Here is an 11,180-nt window from a genome sequence, read left to right as displayed (position 1 = left end):
ACATATTGTTTCAGGTCTGCAGGTGAAGGTGACTCCTGCTGCAGAGGGACAGAGGACACTGACCTGTATCACTACCTGTACTCTGACTGACAACCCCACCTACATCTGGTACAGGAATGGATTGAATGTACAAGATACCTCCTCTCCCATGTACTCCATCAGCAGTGACGATGCAGACAGTTACTCCTGTGCTGTAAAAGGCCGTGAGGGTCTCAGCTCTCCTGCAGTGTGTGAGTACAGTACAATAGTACCGTATTCTACTCAGCAAGTATCATGCATTCAGGCAAAAGAGACATGTCTTACTTTATCAATCATTACAGAACAAAACTTTTATTTTTACTCGCTGTTAATATCACTTTGACAAAATGTTTGGTATTTTACATCAGATAAACCAAAGACCTCAGTGTCAGTCAGTCCCTCTGGTGAAATAGTGGAGGACAGTTCAGTGACTCTGACCTGCAGCAGTGATGCCAACCCACCTGTGGACAAATACACCTGGTACAAGAAGAATGGAGGTGGCTATCAGAGTATGACAGGACCACAGCATGTCTTCAATCAAATCCAGTCATCTGACACTGGAGAGTACTACTGTGAGGCCCAGAATGAGATGGGGACAGACAGGTCTAGGACCATAAACATGGATGTGAAGTGTGAGTAAAGTACAGCTCAGTGTTTGAATGATAAGGTAGCAAAACAATTGGAATTAAATGAATTAGTCCTAAAGCATAACATCTCCACCTGTATTTATTAACGTTTTGTGTAAGTTAGAGTTTTAGATAGTTCTCTGACTTAACAGATCATTTATTTTTGACATGACATTTGTAAATATACTACGGTCATAAATATACTACTGTCATATCCCTCTGACAAATTCTCCTTTACCAGACGGCCCAAAGAGCACCTCAGTGTCAGTCAGTCCCTCTGGTGAAATAGTGGAGGACAGTTCAGTGACTCTGACCTGCAGCAGTGATGCCAACCCACCTGTGGACAAATACACCTGGTACAAGAAGAATGGATCTTCACTGACGGGATCTGAAAAGACATACAATTTCACCACCATCAGCTCTGAGGACAGTGGAGAATACTACTGTGAGGTTGAGAATAAATATGGACGTCTCAACTCTTCTTCTGTGTCTGTGGACGTTCAGTGTTAGTACACCTAACCTCATCTTTTGATCAGAGGATCACATTTAAATTCATGTTTCAATAACAAGTAAAACACTATTTAAAACAATGTTGTTACATATTGTCCACCAGATGGTCCAAAGAACACCTCAGTGTCAGTCAGTCCCTCTGGTGAAATAGTGGAGGGCAGTTCAGTGACTCTGACCTGCAGCAGTGATGCCAACCCACCTGTGGACAAATACACCTGGTACTTTCAAAATAAGACTTTTCTAAATGGATTTGGACAGATGTACAACATAAGTAAGTTCAAGTCTAAGGACAATGGACATTACCACTGTGAGGCCTGGAATGGAAGAGGATCTAGGAACTCTACAGCTCTGATGATCATTTTACCAGGTGAACTTTAATCTTCAATATTTCAATACAAAATGACATTTTATGCTCATATTAATAATTATACATTGGCTTATCAGACTTTGTTTTATAATTATATATACGTTGAGATTAGATCAGTTAACAAATGTTGTATTATTGTCCTGGACTATGTTTATTTTCAGTTTATAAAATGCCAGTACTCGTATCATCCATATTTTATTACAGAGAAACAGACCTCAGTTCTGACTGCAGCTGTAGGAATCATAGTGGTTGTTCTGGTTCTCATCCTCTGTCTCTCTGGCTTCATGTGGTTCAGGTGAGTGATTCTTTTAAAGATTATTTCACTCTAACTCTTTTTTTATTAACTTACTTTGTTCATTGATTCATTAAATAATAAATGTATTAATTAATGTGCAAACCAGGAAGAAGGCCTCCATATCCACCTCTGACACAAGAGACATATCAGAGAATGTACAGGTGAGTCTGTTACAATCAGATTATTTGTATTGCTTTGTGGAACATTTCTACTCATTATGTTGTCTGTCCTCTCTTTCCATCAGGGAGACTCTAGTCCCGTGTATGAAAATGTCTCAAGCATGGCCATGGCCCCTACTGCAGCACAGACAGCAGCCACCGTCATCCAGGATGATGTTCACTATGCCAGCGTCCACTTCTCTCGCTTCAAAAACCAGGAAGTGCCTCTGTACTCCACTGTCCAGCTGTCTCAACCCCAGAAACAGGACGAGGATGTCCAGTACGATGCTGTGAAATTCAACCTCCCCAGTGCTGCCAACCGGTGAGCATATTCTGCCATTGAAATAACATAGACTCAATTCTAGAGCATTGTGAATACACCGCATTACAGGAGAAGTTGGCTTTTTTACAACCAAATTTCTATTTTTTTATGTAAATGCCATGTTATAGAAAGGTCCAGAAAAACTTTTTGTTTGCGATTTCACTTGTTTTAGAGAATCTTGCCCCGACCAGAAAACCACTTCCTCGTCCTCGTTATGTAGTACGGAGGCTCTTCAAAACTGTCACGTCCTGACCAGTATAAGGGTTATTTGTTATTGTAGTTTGGTCAGGACGTGGCAGAGGGTATTTGTTTTATGTGGTTCGGGGTGGTGTTTTTTTAGAAGGGTATTTGATTTATGTATTCCGGGGTTTTTGGGCACTGTTCCTTGTTAATGTATGTCTATGTTAGTCTAGTTAGTTGTATTTCTATGTTTAGGTTAATGTGGGGTTGGACTCTCAACTGGAGGCAGGTGCTTTCTCGTTGCCTCTGATTGAGAGTCCTATATATGGGTATGTGTTTGGTTTAGTGTTTGTGGGAGATTGTCTCTTGTTTTGCGTGTGTGAGCCTTACAAGACTGTTTGGTTGTTCGTCATTTGTTATTTTGGTGTTTTCTTGGTTTCAACAAATATCAAGATGAGCATCCACATTCCTGCTGCGTTTTGGTCCTCCTTTCCTGACGACAACCGTGACAAAAACATGAACAAATGCTCCAAAAACACCCAAATACTGTCTTTTAGAAACAGAAAGCTCTCAGTATAGTGATGCAGGTCTTTAGATGTAACAGTTGTACACATTAAATTGTGTCATTCCAAACGTTATCCACAACGTTATATTCCATTTTGTGTGACTCGTGCTGTTTCCCCGTCCAACTGTTCTATTCTCTGTGTATCATGCTGCTAGAACGGACGAGAGGCATCGTTCAAGTCTCAACAACATGGAACATAACGTTCGGGATAAAGTTCTGAATGACACAATTTCATGTGTACAACATCTAGAGACATGCATCACTATAGACTAGTTAGAGTTTTTGTTTTTAAAAGGATGTTTTGGGGTGTTTTTGGAGCCCACTGAACAACGAGGATGAGGAAGTGAATAGATGGTTGGGGATAGTTCCTCAAAATCGAGTGAAATCGCAAAATAATATTCTGATCCTCCTATAACATACTATTTACATATAATGTTTTTAGATTTGGTTGTAAACAAGCTGAATTCTTGTTTACAGCTCATTCATATGCTGCTGCTTATTGGACGAGAAGACCATGATGTCATTAATAAGCAAAAGAGTTTACCCCTAGTGGCCACTAGTGATGTCATTTCCTTAAACTACAAACCCAACAATGGAAATCTCAAGACAATTCCTATGTCTATAATGAGAGAGTGCTGGTTTTGAGGAACTGTTATGTGTTCCAAATGGAACCCTATTCCCTATTTAATGCATTACTTTTCACCAGAACCATATAGGCCTTTGTCAAAGTAATGCACTATAAAGAGTATTAGAAGGTTTTTTGGGGGATGCAGATTCTATTTCATTTCTGTTTCTCTCTCTTCAGACCCACGGTGGCACAAGCAGCTGAGGAGGACTCCTCTATTCTCTACAGTACAGTCAACAAACCCAGAACCAAGAAGACCTGAATACAACAAACCCAGAACCAAGAAGACCTGAACGCAACAAACCCAGAACCAAGAAGACCTGAACAGAACAAACCCAGAACCAAGAAGACCTGAACACAACAAACCTAGAACCAAGAAGACCTGAACACAACAAACCCAGAACCAAGAAGACCTGAACGCAACAAACCCAGAACCAAGAAGACCTGAACACAACAAACCCAGAACCAAGAAGACCTGAACAGAACAAACCCAGAACCAAGAAGACCTGAACACAACAAACCCAGAACCAAGAAGACCTGAACACAAGTTTGACAGAAACCCTATATATCTGGACCTGTATAGTCAAACTAAGTATAATAATGTATCATAAGAAATGCCATTTAGAAAATGCTTTTATCCAAAGCGACTTATGTGTGAATACATTTTTCATGCCGGGGGCCCCATTGGGAATGGAAACCATGCGCCACGCTCTACCAACTGAGCCACACAGGACTAGTGTATTCAAACTTAGTTGGAGTGCTGATCTAGGGTCGGTTTTGTCTTATAAACAATGCTGTATTTGTCATCTTGCTCAGTTGTGCACCGGGGCCTCGTACTCCTCTTTCTATTCTGGTTAGGGCCAGTTTGCGCTGTTCTGTGAAGGGAGTAGTACACAGCGTTGTACGAGATCTTCAGTTTCTTGGCAATTTCTCACATGGAATAGCCTTAATTTCTCAGAACAAGAATCGTCTGACGAGTTTCAGAAGAAAGTTATTTGTTTCTGGCCATTTTAAGGCTGTAATCAAACCCACAAATGCTGATGCTCCAGATACTCAACTAGTCTAATGAATGCCAGTTTTATTGCTTCTTTAATCAGGACAACAGTTTTCAGCTGTGCTAACATAATTGCAAAAGTGTTTTCTAATGATCAATTAGCCTTTTAAAATGATAAACTTGGATTAGCTAACACAACGTGCCATTGGAACACAGGAGTGATGGTTGCTGATAATAGGCCTCTGTACGCCTATGTAGATATTCCATTAAAAAATCTTCCGTTTCCAGCTACAATAGTCATTTACAACATTAACAATGTCTACACTGTATTTCTGATCAATTTGATGTTATTTTAATGGACAATTTCTTTCAAAAACAAGGACATTTCTAAGTGACCCCAATAATCTCCTAAATTTGATTATAAGTGTATATATATTTTTATTAAATATATATATTTTTTAAATGTATATAAAAAAAGATATACACTTATAATCAAATTTATGAGATTATATATGAAGGCTAAGAACAATCTAAGTATTTTTTTGTTACTTGTTGATGTTCGTTCTCAGGATTTCTTCTATTCTGTTTCTATTCTATGACGTTATACAGTACTGTACTATTCTATTACATTATACAGTACTATACTATTCTGTTACATTATACAGTACTGTACTATTCTGTTACATTATACAGTACTGTACTATTCTATTATGTTATATAGTACTGTACAATGATACACATAATATACAGTGCATTCAGAAAAGTCTTTATACCCCTTGACTTTTTCCACATTTTGTTACGTTACAGCCTTATTCTAAAATGGATTAAATAAAAACAAATCCTCATTAAACTACACACAATGCACCATAATGACAAATTGAAAACAGGTTTTTAGACATTTTTGGCAACTGTATTAAATATAAAAAACAGATATACCTCATTTACATACAGTGGGGGAAAAAGGTATTTGATCCCCTGCTGATTTTGTACGTTTGCCCATTTACAAAGAAATTATCAGTCTATAATTTTAATAGGTTTATTTGAACAGTGAGAGACAGAATAACAACAAAAAAATCCAGAAACACGCATGTCAAAAATGTTATAAAATGATTTGCATTTTAATGAGGGAAATAAGTATTTGACCCTTCTGCAAAACATGACTTAGTACTTGGTGGCAAAACCCTTGTTGGCAATCACAGAGGTCAGACGTTTCTTGTTGTTGGCCACCAGGTTTGCACACATCTCAGGAGGGATTTTGTCCCACTCCTCTTTGCAGATCTTCTCCAAGTCATTAAGGTTTCGAGGCTGACGTTTGGCAACTCGAACCTTCAGCTCCTTCCACAGATTTTCTATGGGATTAAGGTCTGGAGACTGGCTAGGCCACTCCAGGACCTTAATGTGCTTCTTCATGAGCCACTCCTTTGTTGCCTTGGCCGGGTGTGTTTTGGGTCATTGTCATGATGGAATACCCATCCACGACCCATTTTCAATGCCCTGGCTGAGGGAAGGAGGTTCTCACCCAAGATTTGACAGTACATGGCCCCGTCCATCGTCCCTTTGATGCGGTGAAGTTGTCCTGTCCCCTTAGCAGAAAAACACCCCGAAAGCATAATGTTTCCACCTCCATGTTTGACAGTGGAGATGGTGTCCTTGGGGTCATAGGCAGCATTCCTCCTCCTCCAAACACGGCGAGTTGAGTTGATGTCAAAGAGCTCCATTTTGGTCTCATCTAACCACAACACTTTCACCAGTTGTCCTCTGAGTCATTCAGATGTTCATTGGCAAACTTCAGATGTGCCTGTATATGTATTCTTGAGCAGGGGGACCTTGCGGGCGCTGCAGGATTACAGTCCTTCACGGCGTAGTGTGTTACCAATTGTTTTCTTGGTGACGATGGTCCCAGCTGCCTTGAGATCATTGACAAGATCCTCCCGTGTAGTTCTCGGCTGATTCCTCACCGTTCTCATGATCGTTGCAACTCCACGAGGTGAGATCTTGCATGGAGCCCCAGGCCGAGGGATATTGACAGTTCTTTTGTGTTTCTTCCATTTGCGAATAATCACACCAAATGTTGTCACCTTCTCACCAAGCTGCTTGCCGATGGTCTTGTAGCCCATTCCAGCCTTGTGTAGGTCTACAATCTTGTCCCTGTCATCCTTGGAGAGCTCTTTGGTCTTGGCCATGGTGGAGAGTTTGTAATCTGATTGATTGATTGCTTCTGTGGACAATGTGTCTTTTTTACAGGTAACAAGCTGTGGTTAGGAGCACTCCCTTTAAGAGTGGGTTTCTAATCTCAGCTCGTTACCTGTATAAAAGACACCTGGGAGCCAGAAAACTTTCTGATTGAGAGGGGGTCAAATACTTATTTCCCTCATTAAAATGCAAATCAATTTGTAACATTTTTGACATGCATTTTTCTGGATATTTTTGTTGTTATTCTGTCTCTCACTGTTCAAATAAACCTACCATTAAAATTATAGACTGATCCTTTCTTTGTCAGTGGGCAAACGAACAAAATCAGCAGGGGATCAAATACTTTTTTCCCCCACTGTAAGTATTCAGACCCTTTGCTATGAGACTTGAAATTGAGCTCAGGTGCATCCTGTTTCCATTGATCATCCTTGAGATGTTTCTACAACTTGGAGTCTAGCTGTGGTAAATTCAACTGATTGGACATGATTTGGAAAGGCCCACACCTGTTTATAAGGTCCCACAGTTGACCGTGCATGTCAGAGATAAAACCAAGCCATGAGGTCGAAGGAATTGTGTTTAGAGCTCCGAGTCAGGATTGTGTTGAGGCACAGATCTGGAGATGGGTACCAAACAATTATGCAGCATTGAAGGTCCGCAAGAACAGAGTGGCTTCCCTCATTCTTAAATGGAATAAGTTTGGAACAACCAAGACTGGCCGCCCGGCCAAACTGAGCAATCGGGGAAGAAGGGCTTTGGTCAGCGAGGTGCTGAAGAACCTGATGGTCACTCTGACAGAGCTCCAGAGTTCCTCTGTGGAGATGGAAGAAACTTCCAGAAGGACAACCATCTCTGCAGCACTCCACCAACCAGGCCTTTATGGTAGAGTTTCCAGATGGAAGCCACTCCTCAGTAAAAGGCACATGACAGCCTGCTTGGAGTTTGCCGAAAAGCACCTAAAGGACTCTCAGACCATGAGAAACAAGATTCTCTGGTCTGATGAAACCATGATTGAAGTTTTTGGCATGAATGCCAAGCGTCACGTCTGGAGGAAACCTGGCACCATCCCTACGGGGAAGCATGGTGGTGGCAGCATCATGCTGTTGCGATGTCTTTCAGCAGCAGGGACTGGGAGACTAGTTAGGATTGAGGGAAAGATGAACGGAGCAAAGTACAGAGAGATTCTTGATGAAAACCCGCTCCAGAGCGCTCAGGACCTGACTGGCGCGATGGTTCACCTTCCAACAGGACAACGAGCCTAAGCACACAGCCAAGACAACGCAGGAGTGGCTTCGGGACAAATCTCTGAATGTCCTTGAGTGGCCCAGCTGCTCTGGACTTGAACCTGATCGAACATCTTTGGAGATACCTGAAAATAGCTGTGCAGCGACGCTCCCCAACCAACCTGACAGAGATTGAGAGGATCTGCAGAGAAGAATGGGAGAAACTCCCCAAATACAGGTGCCAAGCTTGTAGCATCATACCCAAGAAGACTCAAGGCTGTAATCACTACCAAAGGTGCTTCAACAAAGTACTGAGTAAAGGGTCTGAGTACTTCTGTAAATGTGATATTTCCATTTTTGCTTTGTCATTATGGGGTTCTGTGTGTAGATTGATGAGGGAAAAAACTATTTGATCTATTTTAGAATAAGGCTGTAACGTAACAAAATGTGGAAAAAGCCAAGGGGTCTGAATACTTTCCGAATGCACTGTATATACAGTACCAGTCAAAAGTTTTGACACACCTGCTCATTCAAGGGTTTTTCTTTATTTTTACTATTTTCTACATTGTAGAATAATAGTGAAGACATTAAAACTATGAAATAACACATATGGAACCATGTAGTAACCAAAAAAGTGTTAAACAAATCAAAATATATTTTATATTTGAGATTCTTCAAAGTAGCCACCTTTTGTCTTGATGACAGCTTTGCACAGTCTTGGCATTCTCTCAACCAGCTTCACCTGGAATGCTTTTCCAACAGTCTTGAAGGAGCTCCCACAAATGCTGAGCACTCTTTGCCTGCTTTTCCTTCACTCTGTGGTCCAACTCATCCCAAACCATCTCAATTGGGTTGAGGTTGGGGTGATTGTGGAGGCCAGGTCATCTGATGCAGCACTCTATCACTCTCCTTCTTGGTCAAATGGCCCTTACACAGCCTGGAGGGGTCATTGTGTTGGGTCATTGTCCTGTTGAAAAACAAATGATAGTCCCACTAAGCACAAACCAGATAGGATGGCGTATCGCTGCAGAATGCATATATTTAATATTTTTTATGCTACATACAATCAAACTTGTTAGATTTTATATGAAGGCTAAGAACGTTATACATATGTTTTAATTACTTGTTGATGTTTGCTCTCAGGAACAATACATTTCTTATATTCTGTTTATATTCTATTCTATTACATGACATAGTACTATACTATTCTACAGTATACCGTACTGTACTACTCTATTACATTATACAGTACTGTACTATTCTATTACATTATACAGTGCTGTACTATTCTATTACAGTATACAGTGCTGTACTATTCTTTTACAGTATACAGTACTGTACTATTCTATTACACTATACAGTACTGTACTATTCTATTACATTATACAGTACTGTACCATTCTATTACATTATACAGTACTGTACTATAACATTATACAGTACTGTACTATTCTATTACAGTATACAATACTGTACTATTCTATTACAATATACAGTACTATTCTATTACATTATACAGTACTATTCTATTACAGTATACAGTACTGTACTATTCTATTACAGTATACAGTACTATTCTCTTACAGTATACAGTACTATTCTATTGCATTATACAGTACTATTCTATTACAGTATACAGTACTATTCTATTACAGTATACAGTACTGTACTATTCTATTACAATATACAGTACTATTCTATTACATTATACAGTACTATTCTATTACAGTATACAGTACTGTACTATTCTATTACAGTATACAGTACTATTCTCTTACAGTATACAGTACTATTCTATTACAGTATACAGTACTGTACTATTCTATTACAGTATACAGTACTATTCTCTTACAGTATACAGTACTATTCTATTACAGTATACAGTACTATTCTATTACAGTATACAGTACTATTCTATTACAGTATACAGTACTGTACTATTCTATTACAGTATACAGTACTATTCTATTCAATTATACAGTACTATTCTATTACAGTATACAGTACTGTACTATTCTATTACAGTATACAGTACTGTACTATAAAATTATACAGTACTGTACTATTCTATTACATTTTACAGTACTGTACTATTCTATTACAGTATACAGTACTATTCTATTACAGTATACAGTACTATTCTATTACAGTATACAGTACTATTCTATTACATTATACAGTACTATTACAGTATACAGTACTGTACTATTCTATTACAGTATACAGTACTATTCTATTGCATTATACAGTACTATTCTATTACAATATACAGTACTTTTCTATTACAGTATACAGTACTATTCTATTACAGTATACTGTACTATTCTATTACAGTATACAGTACTGTACTATTCTATTACAGTATACAGTACTGTACTATTCTATTACAGTATACAGTACTGTACTATTCTATTACAGTACACAGTACTATTCTTTTACAGTATACAGTACTATTACAATATACAGTACAGTACTATTCTATTACAGTATACTGTACTGTACTATTCTATTACAGTATACAGTACTATTCTATTAAATTATATTGTACTATTCTATTACAGTATACAGTACTATTCTATTACAGTACACAGTACTGTACTATTCTATTACAGTATACAGTACTATTCTCTTACAGTATACAGTACTATTCTATTACATTCTATAGTACTATTCTGTTACATTATACAGTCCTGTACTATTCTGATACATTCTACAGTAGTGTACTATTACGGTACATTCTTCAGTACTGTACTATTCTATTACAGTATACAGTACTATTATATTCTATTATATTATACAGTACTATTCTATTACAGTATACAGTACTATTCTATTACATTATACAGTACTGTACTATTCAATTACAGTACACAGTACCATTTCTTTTCTATTATATTATACAGTACTATTCTATTACAGTATACAGTACTGTAAGATGATACATAATATATGTTTACTTGGTATGTTCATATACATTTATTATTGGTTTTATGACAAAGTTGTGGTAATATTTTTCCTCAGTGTCCTGATGCAACGTCTCTTATCGCTTTTATAAAAATACAAAATATTGGAAACTATTAGGAGTGGATTGTGTTTAATAAACCGTT

General features: G+C 38.4%; 1 protein-coding gene across 1 annotated transcript; it reads left to right on the top strand.

Moving 5' to 3' along the window:
• Positions 1–6: 6 nt before the first annotated feature.
• On the top strand, positions 7–7,133 carry LOC106601627 (B-cell receptor CD22). The gene is made up of 8 exons (XM_082958668.1): positions 7–230; positions 387–650; positions 886–1,149; positions 1,258–1,521; positions 1,726–1,816; positions 1,923–1,977; positions 2,061–2,296; positions 3,847–7,133. The coding sequence occupies exons 1-8, from the start codon at positions 149–151 to the stop codon at positions 3,926–3,928; spliced, it is 1,338 nt and encodes a 445-aa protein (XP_082814794.1). The 5' UTR covers positions 7–148; the 3' UTR covers positions 3,929–7,133.
• Positions 7,134–11,180: the final 4,047 nt, after the last annotated feature.

This window comes from Salmo salar, chromosome 12, assembly GCF_965601325.2.
Source record: "Salmo salar chromosome 12, fSalSal1, whole genome shotgun sequence".
NCBI classification, from domain to species: domain Eukaryota; kingdom Metazoa; phylum Chordata; class Actinopteri; order Salmoniformes; family Salmonidae; genus Salmo; species Salmo salar.
Note: the sequence above shows the minus strand (reverse complement) of the source record. Positions and strands in the feature narration are given on the sequence as shown.